We start from the raw sequence: 20,511 nt of genomic DNA, 5'->3' as shown, positions 1-20,511 counted from the left end.
TTGACAATGTATTTCAACAATGCAATGCAATGTTTTTAATGCAGAAAAGGAAATCATCACAAAACACTCAAATAAATGAATCATATCAATAAAAGGCAATTAAGGAGAGAATCAACAGCAGACGCCAGAAGATTGAAGATACAGAATGCAGAACATAGTTCTCAGCATTGTAGCACATCAGTTCCATAGACAAAGCCCAATGTCCACAAAGGGTTAGAGGTGAATTGGACAGTACCCTAGCTGATGGAAGGATCATTCAGAAACCTGCTAAGAGGCAAAGAAGCTGTCGTTGTCCTATTGTAGTTCAATGGATTTGGGATGTCAGGCCATCATGAAAGCCACGATAAGCACGTATTATTATTGCTTTGCACAGAAACATTTTAGTACAGGTAATCTCTTGGAGTTTTTCAGTGCTTTTTTACAGGAGCGGGTGATTTAAAAACCAGTGGGGGCCAGCCTACAACACGTACCTTCAAGATCAGCAGAGGAGCGGGAGGTGGAGGAGTGTGGGGATTGGCTAAAGAATTAATTTAGCAAATTGGTAAATTAGCTAATTAGTCAATTAATCAGCTGAAATACGCATTGTTTGCTCTAGGGGAGTGGCCTGTTGGGGAGCGGCCTTGTCGAGAGAAGTGCGAGTCTTCGGCTCAAGAATCTTTGGCGAGGAGGCTGTGAGAGGAGACTACGCCAAAAGTTGGAGAGGGTGAGACGCTGTAAAGAAATGCAAGTAAGCTGAGTCAGTATGATGTTTGCAGGATGTGGGAGGTCAGGGACACCTCCGGCTGCTACAACTGTGGAAAGTGTCCAGGTTCAGTTCCTGAAGGACCGTGTTAGGGAACTGGAGAAAACGAGAAGTTCCTGGACAGGACCTACAGCGAGATTGTTACACCGAAGGTACTGGAAGAAAGAAGGTGGGTGATGGTGAGGAAGGGAAGGAAGCCTGGAGTACAAGAGATCCCGGGGGTTGTACCACTTGAAAACAGGTTCACCCTCTTGGAAGCTGTCGGGACAGAAGACACTGCCAGTCTGAGCGGCAGACAAGTCTGCGAGGCAAAATGTGGCACTGAGGCAAAGCCGAAGAAACCGACGTCAGGCAGAGCTGTGGTAGTAGGGGACTCCATAGTGAGAGGTACGGATAGGGGTTTCTGCGGCAACAGGCAGGATTCAAGGATGGTGCCAGGATCCAGGACGTCACGGACCGATTGCAGAGCATCCTCAAGGATGAAGGTGAGCAGGCGGAAGTGGTAGTGCATGTCAGCACAAACGACGTCAGGAAGAAGAGGAAAGAGATTCTGCAGCGTAACTTTAGAGAGCTCGGCAGAAGGCTGAAAAGCAGGACCTCCAGGGTGGTTATCTCCGGTTTGCTTCCAGTTCCTCGTGCTGATGAGGGCAGGAACAGAGAGATAGGGGATCTGAATGTGTGGCTGAGGAGCTGGTGCAGGGAGCAGGGATTTAGATTCTTAGACCACTGGGATCTTTTTTGGGATAAGGGTGAATTGTACAAATGGGATGGGTTGAACCTCAACAGGCGGGGGACCAGCATTCTGGCAGGCAGGTTTGCCACTGCTACATGGGCGGATTTAAACTAAATTGTTTGGGGGTGTAAGGGCGAACATTTGGCATGTGGCCATATGGGTTTTATTGCAGGGGTGTAAAAAAGGTGTAAAAGCTCCAGCTCGATTATGTTGCCAGGACATCCTGTTGTCAACATGGAAGCGCGGTTTATGGCTAAGGGTATCCTTTGATATGGGCAACTGGCTTTAAGGCTTTGATGGTTAGCCATCCTTTGAAGTGTTAAGAAGAACATCTTGCCATATGGACTGCCCTTTGTCTCCAAGAAAGAAGAGGTCACGATGGACACAACGGACACGGAGGTCCCGAAAGACACAAAGATTTATAGGACATTGTAAAACTTGCCATATAAGGTAGCAACGGAAATGTACTGGCACATGTATTAAGGGTATAAAATGTGTGTAATTGTTAGCATTCGGAGAGAGAGACTACACTGGCTTCCTAAGCGTTTCTAAACGCTTCGGTTTCTAGACTCTCTCCCACCTGGGTGAGTAGAATAAAGAGGTTAAACAAATTCGGTTGTCTGCCTGTTTTTTCTAATAGGCCACAGACTACAACAGGGGGGGGGACAAATGGGATAGACAAGGATGGAGTTAAAGGGAAAGAGAGTATAGGAAAAGTTAAGAAAGACAAGGAAATGGCAGAAGAGTTGAACAGGTACTTCGGATCTGTCTTCACTAAGGAAGACACAAACAATCTCCCAGATGTACTAGAGGACAAAGGATCTAGGGAGACAGAGGAACTGAAAGAAATTTGCATTAGGCGAGAAATAGTATTGGGTAGACTGATGTGAGTGAAGGCTGATAAATCCCCAGGGCCTGATGGTCTGCATCTCAGGGTACTCAAGGAGGTGGCTCTAGAAATCATGGACGCATTGGTGATCATTTTGCAATGTTCAATAGATTCAGGATCAGTTCCTGTGGATTGGAGAGTAGCTAATGCTATCTCACTTTTCAAGAAAGGAGCGAGAGAGAAAACGAGGAATTATAGACTAGTTAGCCTGACATCAGTGGTGGTGAAGATGCTGGATTCAATTATTAAAGAGGTAATAACGGTGCATTTGGATAGCAGTACAAGGATTGGTCCAAGTCCGCATGGATTTATGAATGGGAAATCCTGCTTGACTAACCTTCTGGAATTTTTTGAGGATGTGACAAGTAAAATGGATGGAGAGCCAGTGGATGTAGTGTATCTGGACTTTCAGAAAACCTTTGACAAGGACCCACACGGGAGATTTGTGAGCAAAATTAGAGTACATGGTAATGGGGGTAGGGTATATAGACAATAGGTGCCGGAGTAGGCCAGTCGGCCCTTCGAGCCAGCATTGCCATTTAATGTGAACATGGCTGATCATTCACAATCAGTACCCTGATCCTGCCCTCTCCCATACCCCCTGACTCCGCTATCATTAAGAGCTCTATCTAACTCTCTTGAAAGCATCCAGAGAATCGGCGTCCATTGCCTTCTGAGGCAGAGAATTCCACAGATTTACAACTCTGAGTTATCTCAGTTCTAAATGGCCTACCCCTTATTCTTAAACTGTGGCCCCTGGTTCTAGACTCCCCCAACATCGGGAACATTTTTCTTGCCTCTAGCCTGTCCAATCCCTTAATAATCTTATGTTTCAATAAGATCCCCTCTCATCCTTCTAAATTCCAGTGTATACAAGCCCAGTCGCTCCAGTCTTTCAACATACGACAGTCCCGCCATTCCAAGAATTAACCTAGTGAACCTACACTGCACTCCCTCAATAGCAAGAATGTCCTTCCTCAAATTTGGAGACCAAAACTGCACACAGTACTCCAGGTGTGGTCTCACTAGGGTCCTGTACAACTGCAGAGCGACCTCTTTGCTCCTATACTCAACTCCTCGTCATGACGGCCAACATGCCATTAGCTTTCCTCACTGCCTGCTGTACCTGCATGCTTCCTTTCAGTGACTGATGAACAAGGACACCCAAATCTCTTTGCACTTCCCCTTTTCCTAACTTGACACCATTCAGATAATCTGCCTTCCTGATCTTCCCCACCAAAGTGGATAACCTCACATTTATCCACATTAAACTGCATCTGCCCAATCACACAACCTATCCAAGTCACCCTGCATCCTCATAGCATCTTCCTCAGTTCACACTGGCACCAAGCTTTGTGTTATCTGCAAATTTGCTAATGTTACTTTTAATCCCTTCATCCAAGTCATTAAGGTATATTGTAAATAGCTGCGGTCCCAGCACCGAGCCTTGCAGTACCCCACTAGTCACTGCCTGCCATTCTGAAAGGGACCCGTTAATCCCTACTCTTTGTTTACTGTCTGCCAACCAATTTTCTATCCATGTCAATACCCTAGCCCCAATACCATGTGCTCTAATTTTGCCCACTAATCTCCTATGTGGGACCTTATCAAAGGCTTTCTGAGAGTCCAGGTACACTACATCCACTGGCTCTCCCTTGTCCATTTTCCTCAAACAATTCCAGAAGATTAGTCAAGCATGATTTCCCCTTCGTAAATCCAAGCTGACTCGGAATGATCCTGTTACTGCTATTCAAATGTTCTGCAATTTCTTCTTTTATAATTGACTCCAGCATCTTCCCCACTACTGATGTCAGGCTAACTGGTCTATAATTTCCCGTTTTCTCTCTCCCTCCTTTCTTAAAAAGTGGGATAACATTAGCTACCCTCCAATCCATGGGAACTGATCCTGAATCTATAGAACATTGGAAAATGATCACCAATGCATCCACGATTTCTGGAGCCACTTCCTTAAGTACCCTGGGATGCAGACCATCAGCCCCTGGGGGTTTATCAGCCTTCAGTCCCATTAGTCTACCCAACACCATTTCCTGCCTAATGTGAATTTCCTTCAGTTCCTCCGTCACCCTAAAAACTGAGGTGAGAAGAAACATTTTCACCCAGAGGGTTGTGAATTTGTGGAATTCTCCGCCACAGAGGGCAGTGGAAGCCAAATCATGGATGGATTTAAGAGAGAGTTAGATAGAGCTCTATGGGCTAGTGGAATCAAGGGATATGGGGAGAAGGCAGACATTGATTGTGGATGATCAGCCATGATCACAATGAATGGCGGTGCTGGCTCGAATGGCCTCCTCCTGCACCTATTTTCTATGTTACCCTAGGACCTCTGTCCACTAGTACATCTGGGAGATTGTTTGTGTCTTCCTTAGTGAAGACAGATGCGAAGTACCTGTTCAACTCATCTGCCATTTTCTTGTTCTCCATAATAAATATTGATATGGATAAAGAATTGGTTGGCAGACAGGAAGCAGAGTTTGAATAAACAGGTCCTTTTCAGAATTTGAGGCAGTGGCGAGTGGAGTGCCGCAAGGCTCGGTGCTGGGGCTGCAACTATTTACAATATATATTAATGATTTGGATGATGGAATTAGAAGTAACACTAGCAAGTTTGCAGGGCCCTGATGAGACCACATCTGGAGTATTGTGTGCAGTTTTGGTCTCCTAATTTGAGGAAGGACATCCTTGCTATTGAGGCAGTGCACCGTAGGTTCACGAGGTAAATCCCCAAGATGGCGGGACTGTCATACGAGGAAAGATGGGAAAGACTGGGCTTGTATTCACTGGAGTTTAGAAGGATGAGAGAGGATCTTATAGAGACATATAAAATTATAAAAGGACTGGACAAGCAAGGTGCAGGAAAAATGTTCCCAATGTTGGGGGAATCCAGAACCAGGGGCCACAGTCTAAGAATAAAGGGGAGGCCATTTAAAACTGAGAAGAAACTTTTTCACCTAGAGAGTTGTGAATTTGCAGAATTCTCTGCCACAGAAGGCAGTGGAGGCCAATTCACCGGATGAATTTAAAAGAATTAGATAGAACTCTAGGGACTAGTGGAATCAAGGGATATGGGGAGAAGGCAGGAACAGGTTACTGATTGTGGATGATCAGCCATGATCACAATGAATGGCGGTGCTGGCTCGAAGGGCCAAATGGCCTCCTCCAGCACCTATTTTCTGTGTTTCTTCAAAGATATGCAATTTGAGACATTATACAATTTTGCCAAGCCTCAAATTCTATTCTTCTTAACCCTTCCACCTCCCCCAACCATGCAAGCAGTCTCTATAAATCCAATCTCAATGTTAAAGGAAAATATAGTGCATGAAGAACACACATCTCCAAATGGCAGCCCAATGGCACAGCTGGTAGAGCAGCTGCCTCACAATGCCAGAGACCTGGGTTCGATCCTGATCTTATATGCTGTCTGTGTGGAGTTTGCATGTCTCCATGACCTTGTGGGTTTCCTCCAGGTGCTTGTTTCCTCCCACATCCCAAAGACATGCGGGTAGGTAGGTTAATTGTCTTCAGTAAATTGCCCCTAATGTGTAGGAAACGGATGTGAAAGTAGGATAACATAGAACTAGTGTGAACGGGTGATTGATGGTCGGTGTGAACTCGGTGGGCTCAATGAAGAGCCCGTTTCCACATTGTATCTCTAAACTATATCCCAAATCCTAAAACCTTTGAATGGGCAATCCATGCAACCCTTAGTTTTTTTAGAAAACAATTCTTCCTTGCTTGAATAGTGAAAGGAGTGACTGGAAATTGTAAAAGGCAAGTTAACATTGGTGGATACAACAGCTGCAACTCAACTCCAGCACATCTATCAGAAACAAAGGCAAACTTCATTCCATTCCTTCACAAATATATCCAAATGTATGCTATTGTGTACAATAAATCCTCTGCATTATGTGGAGTTTACTAAAGCCATGCAGATAATTGACATTTGGGGAATATACAAAATACTGGCAAATGTGGCAGAGGTATCTATTTAATTTCTGGCACTTCCAAATCTTCCAGCTATCAGCCTTGAATTTGTCTACAAATCCAACAAAAGCAATACGTAACAGGGTACAGCAAATAACAATTAAATTTGCAACCGAGTTTAGTGGTAAACTGAATTTCCTTTGAAACACCACTCACTTACACTTCGGTGTTAAAAACGAACTTTCCTTTTAAGTGTACAGTTAAGACCTCATTCGGAAATTTGGTTAGCACTACATATCAGTCAATTCATTTCTGCACCATTACACAACATCCTTCCCCAAGTTCAGTGCAATCAACCCAATAAATGTTCCACACAGCGTAAACTTCATAACCAAAGTAATCAACAATTTAATCTGACTGTTAGTACCTTGGAGCTTAGGAGGATGAGGGGTGATCTTATAGAAGTTTATAGGATCATGAAGTGGGACTGGTGTAGATGGAACATCTCGGTCAGCATGGGCAAGTTGGGCCGAAGGGCTCTTTTACTGTGCTGTATGACTATGAATGACTTCCTCCTCACCCAAATATTCGACCTCGCCAAGTCTGCCTCAAATAGGGGGATCAATGTCAAAATTGGAAAAGCTTTCCCACAGACTAGTGAAGCCACAGCCTGACAGAAAATTCTAACAGGGCAGCACCTTATTGTGCCAAAGACCTGGGTTCAATCCTGACTGCAGGTGCTGTCTGTATGGAATTTGTACATTCTCCCTGTGACTGCATGGGTTTTCTCCGGGTACTCTGGTTTCCTCCCACACTCCAAAGATGTACAGGTTTGTAGGTTAATTGGCTTCGATAAAAAATGTAAATTGTTCCTAGTGTGTAGGATAGTGTTAGTGTACAGGGTGATCACTGGTCGATGCAGACTTGGTGGACCGAAAGGCTTGACTCCATGCTGTATCTAAAATCTAAAGTGCATCAAACAACATGACAGATGGCACCATCACAATTACTGTGTAGGCACCATCGCAATTACTGTATATGCACCATCTCACTGACAGACCCACCAGAGGTAACACACCAGACACCCACCAGAGGTAACACACAAAGAGCGAGTAATCCTTGAGGGCCCTCAATGTAAACTCCAGACCTCATGAACCTTCGGATTACTACCTGTCACCCTCCCTTGACGGATGAATCAACGTTCCATGTTGAACACTTGCAAACAGCACTGAAAGAAGCGCCCTAATGGCCTCTGGTGAGGGGATTTCAATGCATTGCCAAGTGGTTTGATAATACCGGCACTGATTGAACCCTGATGGGACACAGCCGCCAGACAAGGTCTGTTGAGGGTAGGTTGGGGGAGCAAGTGAACTAACACAAGGAATAAAAGCAAAGGAGATTGTCTTCATCATTCTATTTGTGGCTGAATCATCTATGATGGTATTGTTTGTAGTGGAGTTAAAGTCTCAACTTCACACGGAGGTGGAACCACCCTAATGTGCAAGACTTAAATTACGCAACATTCAACCTCCCAAAATTCAATATCTCATATTTGCCCAGATTAAACTCCACCTGACATTTCCCTACCTATATTTGTAAATGATCTATATCCTGCTGTATCCTTTGATAACCTTCCTCACTCTCTGCAACCACCAATTTTGCTGTTGACTGCAAACTTACTAACCAAACCCATTTCCATTTACATCCAAGTCCTTCGTCCCATCACTGATCACTGCAAATCTACACTGGTCACCAAGCTCCAGACAAATAACACCCTTCCACCACAATCCTCTTCTACAGGTAAGCCAGTTCTGAACCCAAATGACCAAGTCACTCCCATGCATTTTAGTCTTCTGGGCTAGCCTGCCGTGACTTGTCTGTGAATTATTCATTCGAAATATACTCAAGATTTTTAAATATCTACATGAAGGAACTTTGTTAACTTTTTACTTAGAAATTGCACCACTTTTTAATCACGTTCATATCTCCACCAGTTATTGCTTTTCACACCATATCAACACCATGTCATGCTCAGGTTATGAAGGTTAATTTAATGGTTCAATTATGCTTTTGTCATGTGTGCAAACACATTGAAATTCTTTACATACATACAGTCCAGCACAGTATATCCATACCCTAGCACATCCTCGATTAGCAATGCACAGAAATAGTCTACTGAGCCGCATGCAAGAGGTGCCATGTTTTGGCACAATTTTCAAAGACCAGTCTGCGCTCTAGTTCTCATGAGCAATGCACAATCCAAGCAAGTTCCAGGCTGCTGCGGGAGTCCAGCCATTGGCTTCCTTGGACGCGACGTCCCTCTCCTCGCCTGCCCACCTTTGTGCCCCAGGGGTGCCTCTCGCAGCTGACCGAGGGCACGGTAGGCCAGACCCCAGTTAAGTTATAGTCCCTTCTCTTTGGTTTCTGCATTTGTCAACATGGCAGATTGACAAAAAACAAGTGCCAATTCCAGTACCATCCATACAACTTACAGATTACTTTGCTATGTACTAGGACTTATTGCTATGTAACATTCATTGCTGGAACAATGAACTATTCTATTTTTCTTTCCTTCCTACAAGAGATTTCAACTGCCAACATTCCCCTTCCATGGAAGCTAAATAAAGAGCAAACATTTGATATTTTTCATGTACAATATAGCAATGAGTTATGAGCAATCTAGTCATTGGGACCCATGTCATTGGGTACAACTCTGGAGCTACCATTAGAATAGGCACCTCTTGTTTTACACACGCTTGACATACGTGTTTTTCAAATAACATGCTTGTCTAATTACTACCAAAGTTTAATTTAAGAGCTATTTTCGGAATGACGCACTCAAATTTATGTCTGGTACTGTCTTCGTGTGCGGTGCCTGGCATGTTTTAATTTACATGCTTTTTGATCTACGATACGTGCAACTTTTCAAGCGCACAGCCCCCTACCTCAACTGGGAAAATGCAAGGTGCCTGTACTCTAGACCAAGTAGTGTCACTCATCTGGGAGAGGAATGGATTCAACGTTCCATGGTTAGAGTAGTTTTCTCCAATCCATTATAGTTTCTACAAAGTGTACAAACCCACGAAGCAGAAACATCAGTGTTGCAATTCTATGATCAGTAACATCGGAAACGTGGCATCTAACACTTTAGATTTTAGAGATACAGTGGGGAAACAGACATTTCGGCCCACCGAGTCCATGCGACCAGTGATCACCCCGCACACCAACAACATCCTACCCACTCGGGACAGTTTACAATTTTTTTTAACCAAAGCCAATTAACCTACAAACCTATACGGCTTTGAAATGCAGGAGAAAACCAGAGCACCCGGAGGAAACCCACGCAGTCACAGGGAGAACATACAAACTCCGTACAGGCAGCACCCATAGTCAGGATCAAACTGCAGTTCTACCTCTGCACCACTGTGCTGCCCTATTTGGGATTCGACACCTAGATTTTGAAATTACATCTGGCACACTCACCCACTGAATAGTTGCTTTTTAGCAAGAGATCATAAACACAGATGGCACTTGACCGCCCACACTGCAATGGCGTACAGAGATTTATTTTATAAGTGTTCCTTTTCTCCTTGTCGACTGCTTCCCAGGTATGCCTGAAACAAAAAGAGTAGCATTGCAAACAAAACAAGTAGACCATTTAGCCCTTGTGGCTCAGGTGCCCCTGAACCAAAAAACACATTGGAAACACAGATTGAATTAAACAAATTTTAAAGCATATATCTGCAACAAAACAGGTTTGTATGAACATTGGCAAAATTTCAACTACAAAGAAAACACACAAAGTGCTGGAGTAACTCAGCGGGTCAGGCAGCATCCCCAGAGAACATGGTAGGTGACGTTTTGGGTCGGGACCCTTCTTCAGACTTCACCCATCTCCAACATTCCCCCTCCTCTTGGACCGCCCTTGCCAGCCTTTTATCCTCTCTGGACCTTTTTATTTCCAACTGATGGTGCGACATCAACCTTCTTGACTTCTCCATTTCCCTTACCCACTCCAATCTCGCCCCCTCTGAACACACAGACCTCAGCGCAATAAGAGTTTAAAGGGTCTGAAACATCACCCTTCCAGGGTTGCTGCCTGACCTGCCGAGGTTCTCCAGCACTTTGCATCTTTTTTTTCTATTTTATCCAGCATCTGCAGTTTCTTGTTTCTCATTTTGCTCTGATTCCTACAGTAACATTTATCGCTGAACAATTATCACCAAAAACATTTTATTCGTGGTTTACGAGACATTGCAGTGTACAAACTGGCTGCTGCATTTGTTCACACACAACCAGCTGCACATCAAAAAGTAATAACTGTGATGCACTTTGGTGCTTCTAAGTGTTTGCCTTCCATCATTTACAGTGGAAAGCAGCATCATGGAGTGAAAAAGTGAGCTCAGGTCAATGATTTCCCATCAGAATATTTTAAGCCACAGGAGAAAATGCAGAGAAAATAATGGCAAAACAAAGTGCTGGAGGAAAGCAGGTCAGGCAGCATCTGTGGAGGGGAAAGACAGGCGACGTTTCTGGTCGGGAACCTTCTTCAGCCTTAAGGGTCAAATGTGAATGTTGATGATGGGTTGGAGGCCGAATACAAGGTGTTCTGCTGCCTGAGTGGGTGACTGGTCAATCCCCACTGATCGGTGTAGAGATGCAAACAGGAGATGGAGGACATGGCGAAAAGAAAACAATGTTAGAACTATGAGATAGTGAACTACAGTTACAAGAAATCTGTAAAAAAGATTGTTGGAAATAGGTCAGGCAGCATCCACAGGGAGAGGAAGAGTTAATGTCACAATTTTTTGATCCTTCATAAACAATCTAGAAAGGCTCAAAGTGCTGAAGTAACTCAATGGGTCTGGCAGCATCTCTGGAGAACATGAATAGGTGACGTTGCAGGAAGGGACTGCAGGTGCTGGTTTAAGTCAAGTCAAGTCAAGTTTATTTGTATAGCACATTTAAAAACAACCCACGTTGACCAAAGTGCTGTACATCTGATTAGGTACTAAGGAAAAAAATGAAACATACACGCAAACAGTTCACAGCGCCTCCTCAATGAGCCTCAAACGCTAGGGAGTAGAAATAGGTTTTGAGCCTGGACTTTAAACCAAAGGATAGGTGACGTTTCGAGTGACGTTCCAGCAAACCTTCACTCCCCCTCCAACACAGGGCTGGACGGGGACTGGGCTGTCAACGTCCAGTTCAAGGGGACTTCTTGACTTGACAGTGCAGAAAGGTCAAACTTTCAGCCAGAACATGCTCACCTGCACGAGTCACGACTGCACTACTGGGTTATATCAATTTACAAAGGAAAACTTACAAAATGCCAACTCATTCTGTCTCACAGCCTGCTGGTTTAGTGTTTACTGTTGTATTCATGACATGGTTCCTGCCTAAAAAATCCCCCTTACACACTCTTAACCACCATAGTGGTTGAAATTAATGAACATAACTTTCAAAAGGAGCAGTACAGTGGCACAGCAGGTAGAGCTGCTGCCTCAGAGCACCAGGGACCCAGCTTCAATCCTGACCTCGATCTGTGTGTGGAGTTTGCATGTTTGCCCTGTGACCACATGGGTTTCCTCCCACATCCCAAATGAATGCTGGTTTGTAAGCTAATTGGCCTCTGCAATTTGACTCTCATGTGTGGGATGAGAATGTGCGAGAACATAAAACTAGTGTGAACGGGTGATCGATGGCTGCATGGATTCTGGGCTATTTCCATGCGGTATCATTAAAGCTAAATTTCACATTTTGTTAAAAGCAATATTTTAAAATTTTGTCTGTAACGTATGAGAAACAAGTGCATAGCTTCTGCAGAACAAATGGTATCAGGAAGTGCGGCCTGCCCCTTCCTTGACCGACTATCTGACAACAGGACTCTACCTATGCACAGCTTAAAACAAAATGAAGTTCAACATTGCTGGGTAAATGCAACTCTAGTTTATCAATCTCCTCAGGGCTTTAGGTTTTTGTTTGCAGTAATTAACTTGACAGATATCCATCTCAAACAGATATTCACAGACATTATTCCACAGTAAAAATAAACTTTCAGTAACACAGCAAGTGGCATTCAAATGAAGAGTGTAGTCTGCCAGCTGTAACTTTCATCAGGATATTATTTTGGATTTAGTCTTAAATATGCCAAGCAGTATCTGTTGAGGAACTGGGCACCAACATGATCTGGTAGAACTACAGCGCCACAGCATCAGACACCCATCTTCGATCCTGATCTCAGGTGTTGTCTGTGTGATGTTTGCACATTCTCCCTATGACAGCATGGGTTTCCTCTGGGTGCTCTCTTTTCCTCGCATTCCAAAATCACAGAGCTTTGTAGGTCAATTGGCCTCTAAAATTGTCCCTGGTGTGCAGGGATTGGATGAGAAACATGCGCTAACATGGAACTAGTGTCAACAGATGATTGACAGTTGGTGTTGACTCAGTGGGCTGAAGGGCATTTCCATGCTGTAACTTTCAACAAAACTACTTGGGCACAAAAGGTCACCTTTAATGAAACAGACTAACTGACTTTCCACCAAGACAACACCTGGAGTTTACACATAGGGTGAAACCTGGATACAGCTCAAGATAGGACCAGCCAAGGACATAAGAACAGGAGACTAGGCAACCCCTCGGTCCAGTTTGCCGTCTAACTGGATGGCTGATCTGTGACTTATCCATGTCAGATCAGAGGTGAACAATAATTTCAGGAAGAACCTAGCACCAATTATCATTTGTGGAACATTTCTGACCTACATCCACCATCTGCATACAGATTTATTTCCCACCTTTATTGCCAAAGTTCCTGCTTCAATTTGTAAGGTTATGACATTTGCAACTGGGCTCCCCACACAATTGATCAGATTTCAAGATAAGAAATGGAAGTTTGAAAGCACACACCAGCAGACTCAGGAACAGCTTCTTTCCCTCTGATAGCTTGAGCAGCAGACATTTAAGAAAAAACAGCTGTTGCAGCAAGAACCAAAACCACAAAAGTTTGTTGACATCTGCTGCAGATGAACAATGGATATAATGTTTACACCAGGAATCTGTATTGCAAATTGGCACTTGGACCCAAAATAGGTTACAGTGCTTTCTTCTACCCACTTGCTGCAAGTGAAAGGATTTCAGGAGGTAAACTGATATCAGCAAAACAGATTCGGGCAAGGGACTAATTTTGAATGTCACCTTCCCTCACCACCACAGGAAATTCCACTCAAGGTCAATTTAAATTAAGCGGTAGAGAGCATTGCCTGACCATGCAGCTTGAGTCACGAGTGACACACAGACTACTACCACAACTACAAGCAGCTTCAGTTGCCGGTTTACCAGACTTCCCGGAGGTTTGTAAACCAATTTACAGATTCACAGGACTTCTTCCAGTTCAGGGCACTAACCTGATGATGTTCAAAGGACCCCCAACTACAACCATGCACTTCAAATATGGAGGTAACATTTGTAGCACTTTGAAGCTGCAAAACAACACTGGAATCTTTCCAAAAGATATATTTGCAAAGTCATAATGCCCTGGTGCTACTTGTAAACCCTCAGTAAGTGCCAATACAACTATATTGCCCATACTGACCTTTCTGTCCTGGACTTCCTCCATTGCAAGAGCAAGGCCACACACAAACTGGGGAAAAACACCTCATATTCATAGCTTAGCATTGAATTCTCCAATTTTAGATTACTAACCTACGAATAACCACCTCTTTCAACTCCCCCTTCCTTCCCCCCTCTCTTCCCTATGGATTTGCATCCATTTTTCGACGATCACCCGTTCATACTAGGTCTGTTATCCTACTTTCTTATCCACTCCCTGCTCACAAGGGGCAATTTACAGAAGCCAATTAACCTTAGAAGTCACACTGCTTTGGGATTTGGGAGGAAACCACAGCACCCAGAGGAAACCCATGCAGTCACAGGGAGAACATGCAAACTCCACACGGACAGCACCCGAGGTCGGGATTGAAACCGGGTCTCTGGTGGTGTGAGACAGTGGCTCTACTAGCTGCGCCACTGAGCTGCACCTGTCCCACCTGAGAGACTGCCTGCTCCAGCCCACAGGCTGCCTTTGCAGCCCACAGGAACATAGGCCCCAAGGACAGACAACACAGGTGAACCATGTCTCAAAGTTTACAAGACAGAAGTATCTAGAATTTCACAGGATGCATCTCAAATAATCCAAGCAGTTACTATCCTACTTGTATCTGAATTAATTTGTACCCATTAAGTCTAAGTAATCAAACACAATGTGTTGGGAGTACCTCAGCAGGACAGGCAGCATCTCTGGAGGACATGGATAGACAGCGTTTCAGGTCAGAATGCCCAACTTCATACACCCAAAAAAAATCGCCTATCCATGTTCTCCAGAGATGCTGCCTATATTCTGAACGTTTTGTGTTCGTCGCAGGATTCCAGCAACTGCAGTTCCTAGTGTCTGCAGCAATTGTTTTTCCAACTGATAACATCTCTTGAAGTAGCCAAGCAAGTTACATTAAGCTTTGATAGGACATAAGTGTAGGAAGGAACTGCAGATGCTGGTTTACAATGAAGATGGACACAAAATGCTGGAGTAACTCACTGGGACAGGCAGCATCTCTGGATAGAAGGAATAGGTGATGTTTTGGGTTGAGACCCTTCTTCAGACTGAGAGTCAGGGGAGAGGGAGACAGAGATAAAGAATGCAAGGTGCAAAAACCAGATATCAAAGGGGACAAAGTTCAAGGAAAATGTAGAATAGATCATTGCTAGCTAAGGGAAGGCATGTTCTGCACCTGTTGCAATTATGCCAAACCAACACAGCACCGTTATTATTAAGACTGAAATGGAGCTAGCTAGACTAGAAAGGCATATCACACCACAGAGTGGTTGATAAATTGAACACACCGTTCGATATGGTGGTGGAATCACCTACAATCAAGAGTCATTTATGCAGACACTTAAATAGGGAAGGCATAGAAGGACATAGTCCTAATGCCTGTGAATGGGTTTAGTGTAGGTGCGGAAAAACGCCAGCATGGGTGTGATAGGCCGAAGGGCCCGTTCCTGTGCTGTTGGACTATGACACCTGAAGACATCCTGTGGCACTCTCACGTCTACAGACATTACACCAGGAAAAAATACACTGGAAACTTGAGCAAAACAAAGTGCTAGAGGAACCCAGCTGGTCAGGCAGCATCTGTGGTGGGAATGGATAGGCCACAAATCGAGTCTGAAGGAGGGCCTTGACCTGAATCAACACCTACCCATTCCCTCTACAGATGCTGCCTGGCCCACTGAATCCCTCCAGCAGTTTGTGTTTTGCTCAAGAATATCCGAGCTAATGCTATAAGACATATGTGTCCTCTAGTCCCAACGCTCAATAATGTGAAACAATATGTACACAGACAGTCCAGCACAAGAACAGGCCCTTCAGCCCATTGTCTGTGCTGAACATAATGCCAAGTCTACGTTTATCAGCCTGCATATAATCCATATGTTCCATTCCCTGCAATTCCATGTGCTTATCCAAGTCTGTGAAATGGCATTATCATATCTGCCTTCTCCACCACCACCAGCAGTGCGTTCCAGGCACGCACCCTCCTCTGTGTAAAGAAATTGCTCCCTCAATTCTTATATCCACACAGAAGACCAATCAGACTATCAACTCCATGCAAGCTCCTCGGGAGAAAGGCCATTAGTTCTGTTCTGCCCTCTTCTTACTTACTGGTACCTCTGCAATACATTCGCTCCTGCACACACGCCCATTCCCCTTTATAAAGCCAAAAGTTGAGTTAGTGGTTAATTAACCCACACATCAGTGGGATGTAGACAAATAGCGACACCCAGAGGAAACCCAGATAGCCACAGAGAGAACATGCAAACTCCACACAGGCAATACCAGGGATCTAGATGGAACCCGGGATTCTGAAGCTGCGATGCAGCAGAATAAACAATTCCACACACTCCTACATTCCGCCATTGGAGATGAAAATTTTTCAAAATGAAACATCTTGAAATATATTCCATTTAAGTTGAGTCTTCTGCCCACTAAAACACTGGGCGGCACAGTGGCGCAACTGGTAGAGCTGCTGCCTCACAGCACCGGATACCATGGTTCGATCCTGACCTCAAGTGCTGCCCATGTGGAATTTGCACATTCTCCATGTGACTACGTGTGTCTCCTCCTACGTTCCCAAAACATGCAGGTACGTTGGTTAATTGTCCTCTAAATTGCCCCTAGTGTGAGGGGAGTGGGTCAGAAAGTGGGATACCATAGAACTAGCATAAACGGGTGACCAATGGTCGACATGGACTCGGTGGGCTGAAAGGCCTGTTACCATGCTATATCTTTCAATCAATCAATTTCAATCAATACAGATTAATTCCATATTCAACAAGCTATTTCTGCAACTAATTTTGCCTTTTTTAAACATTCCCTGTGGATATAATTATAATCTAGTTTTAGCATTGAAGGGAGATATCCCTCTGACATGCCATAGCGACACTAACAACCAACTGACCAGATCATACACCAAAGACTCCACAGAACAGTAATGCAGTACTCAGCATACTGAAGTGTTAACACAAGTTAACAACTCAGTGCATGAAACCACAATCTTTAAGACTTAAATTGCTTAAATCGGGCTGAGCTGATTAGTCATGCGATACGACCGCACAGTGATGACTCTCAAGAGTCATACAGCATGGAAACTGTCCCTTCAGCCCAGATTGTTGACGAGGATGCCCATCTAAGATGGTCACATTTACCTGCATTTAGCCCAATTCCCACTAAACCTTTCTTGCCATGCATCTTGCAATTGAACCAGAGACATTGGTGAGATGGCATTTTGAGTATTGTGTTCAGTTCTGGGCACAATGTTATAGGAAAGATGTTGTTAAGCTTGAAAGGGTTCAGAAAAGATTTACGAGAATGTTGCCAGGAATAGTGGCTCTGAGCTATAAGGAGAGGCTGAGTAAGGCAGGGTCTCTATTCCTTGGAGCACAGGAGGATGAGGGGTGATCATATAGAGGTGTATAAAATCCTGAGGGGAATAAAATGGGTAGATGCACAGAATCTCTTGCCCAGAGTAGGGGAATCGAGGACCAGACGCTATAGGTTCAAGGTGAAGTGGACAACATTTAATAGGAATCTGTGGGGTAACATTTTCACACAAAGGATGGTGGGTGTATGGAACAAGCTGCCAGAGGAGGAAGTTGAGGCTGGGACTATCCCAACATTTTAGAAACAGTTCGACTGGTACAAGGATAGGACAAATTTGGAGGGATATGGACCAAACGCAGGCAGGTGGGACGAGTGTAGCTGGGACATGTTGGCTGATGTGGGCAAGTTGGGTCGAATGGTCTGTTTCCACACTGTATTACTCTATGACCTGCCCAAATCACTTTTAAATGTTGTTATTGTACTTGCCTGAACTTCCTGCTCTGGCAGATCCTTCCATATACCCACCACCCTCCAAGTGAAAATGTTGATCCACACGTTCCTATAAAATCTTTCCTCTCTGGGCTCATCCTCTGGTCGTGATTCCCATGCCCTGGGTAAAAGACTGTGCATTCACCCTATCAATTCCCCTGATAATTTTATACACCTGTAAAAGATCAGCTCTAAGGAATAAAGTCCTATCTTGCCCAATCTCTCCCCCAAGCTCAGTCCCTGACATCATAAGTGCGAAGGTAGACACAAAATGCTGGAGTAACTCAACGGGACAGGTAGTATCTCTGGAGAGAAGAAATGGATGACATTTTGGGTCAAGCCCCTTCTTCAAACTGAAGCATCTCCAGAGATGCGGTCTGTCCCGTTGAGTTACTCTAGCATTTTGTGTCTACCTTCAATTTAAACCAGCACCTGCAGTTCTTTCCTATCATCACAAGTGCTCTCTGCACTCTTCCCAGCTTAGTGACATTCTTCCTCTCGCAGAGTGACCAAAACTGAACACCACACTCCAAATGCGACTTCATCAACATAGTGTGCAACTGTAAAATAACATCTCAACTTATATACTCAATAGCCTGATGAAGGCCAATGTACCAAAAGCCTTCTTGACCTGCCTATCAACCTGTGACGCTACTTTCAGGGAACTGTGTGCCTGCTCACCTAGATCACTCTGCTTCACATCACTCCATGGGTCCCACCATTCACAGTGAAAGGCCTGCCCTGGTTTGACTTCCCAAAAAGCAACACCTCACACTTATCTGCATAATTTTATTAACCATTATTCAGCCCACTTGTCCAGCTGAATCGCTATGCAACAATAAACCACAAAAATAATATGTTCTCTGCAAAACGCACACAGACGCAGTACTTTTATGAACTGCGGCATTATAAAACTAAAGAACTCAAAAACATACCAAGACAAAAACTGCGTCAAACTACTGTATCAAATGTACTGCAGCCATAGAATCAAATAGGTTTAAGTTTATCATTATCATGTATACCCGAATACAATGAAAAGCTTTGTTTTGCATGTTATATTAGATTAGATAATACCATACACAAATACAATCAAACTCAAGTACAGTAGGTAGAGCAAAGGGGAGGATACAGAGTGCAGAATATAGTATAAGAAAATAACTGCAGATGCTGGTACAAATCAAAGGTATTTATTCACACAGATGCTGGTACAAATCGAAGGTATTTATTCACAAGATGCTGGAGTAACCCAGCAGGTCAGCCAGCATCTCAGGAGAGAAGGAATGGGTGAATTTTCGGGTCGAGACCCTTCTTCAGACTGATGTCAGGGAGGCGGGACAAAGGAAGGATATAGGTGGAGACAGGAAGATAGAGGGAGATCTGGGAATGGGAGGGGAAGAGAGGGACAGAGGAACTATCTAAAGTTGGAGAAGTCAATGTTCATATAGTTCTCAGCATTATTGTGCATTAGTTCCATAGACAAAGTCCAATGTTGTCAATGTAGCAGAGGTGAATCAGACAGTGCCCTGGCTCATGGAATTATCGTTCTGAAGCCTGTTAACAGGGGAAGAAGCTTTTCCCGAGTCTGGTGATGAGTGCTTCCAAGCTTCTGTATCTTCTACCCATGGGAGCTGGGAGGATGAATGACGAGGTGGGACAAATAGATAGACAAGTGCAAGAGTAACTCAGCGGGTCAGGAAACATCCCTGGAGAAAACAAACGGGTCACGTTTTAACTCAGACTGAAGAAGGATTCCAGCCTGAAAAGTCACCCGTTACCTTTCTCCAGAGATGTTTCCTATCCCACTAAGTTGCTCCAGCATTGTGATGCATTCAGATACACGAGAACATTAAACCAATACCAAACATGTAGAGGTACCTTGGGGTCCAAGTCCCTAACTCCCCAAAAGTAGCAACACAAAAAGATAGAGCGGTAAAGAAGGCCTATGGTACGCTTGCGTTCATAGGTCAGCGCATTGAGTACAAGAGTCAGGAAGACATGCTGCAGCTTTATAGCACTTTGGTTAGGCTGTATTTGGAGTATTGAGCATGGCTCTGATCACCCCATTACAGGTAGGATGTGGAGGCTTTAGAGGGTGCAGAGGCGGCTTACCAGAATGATGCCTGGATGAGGGGATATGAGCAGCAGGGATGGGTTGGACAGACTTGGACTGTTTTCCTTGGAATGCCAGAATTTGCAGTAGGACCCAATAAAAATATAATATTACAGGACCTACACAGTGAATGGCAGGGCTCTAGATAGTGTTGTAGAGCAGAGGGATCTAGGACAGAGGGAGTGCAAGTGCATAGTTCCTCGAAGGTGGTCGCTGGTAGATCGGGTGGTCCAAAAAAGCTTAAGGACATTTGGCACATTGGCCTTCATCAGCCAGAGTATCGAGTCTAGAAGTTGGGAGGTCATATTGCAGTTGTATAAGATATTGGTAAGCCACATTTAGAGTATTGTGTTGTGGGGACCGTGTTTGTAGGAAAGATGTTGTCAAGCTGGAAAGGGTACAGAGAAGATTTACGAGAATGTTGCCAGGACTAGAGGATGTGAGCTACAGGGAAAGGTTGAGTACACTGGGACTCTTTTCCTTGGAGCGCAGGAGGGTGAGGGGTGATCATATAAAGGCATAGAAGATCTTGAGAGGAACAGATCGAGTAGATGCGCAGAGTCTCTTGCCCAGAGTAGGTGAATCGAGGACCAGAGGACATAGGTTTAAGGTGAAGGGGAAACAATTTAATAGGAATCTGAGGGATAACTTTCTCACACAAAGGGTGGTGGAT

General features: G+C 44.3%; 1 protein-coding gene across 1 annotated transcript in view; it reads right to left on the bottom strand.

The window, feature by feature from the left end:
* igf2r (insulin-like growth factor 2 receptor) overlaps nt 1–20,511 on the bottom strand; it is a 137,261-nt gene that overhangs the window by 110,977 nt on the left and 5,773 nt on the right. The window contains exon 2 of the mRNA XM_078405195.1: nt 9,790–9,920. Within this exon, the coding sequence (XP_078261321.1) occupies nt 9,790–9,920 (131 nt within the window). The remainder of the gene's footprint in view (nt 1–9,789; nt 9,921–20,511) is intronic.

Source organism: Rhinoraja longicauda, chromosome 9 (assembly GCF_053455715.1).
Source record: "Rhinoraja longicauda isolate Sanriku21f chromosome 9, sRhiLon1.1, whole genome shotgun sequence".
NCBI classification, from domain to species: Eukaryota; Metazoa; Chordata; class Chondrichthyes; order Rajiformes; family Arhynchobatidae; genus Rhinoraja; species Rhinoraja longicauda.
Note: the sequence above shows the minus strand (reverse complement) of the source record. Positions and strands in the feature narration are given on the sequence as shown.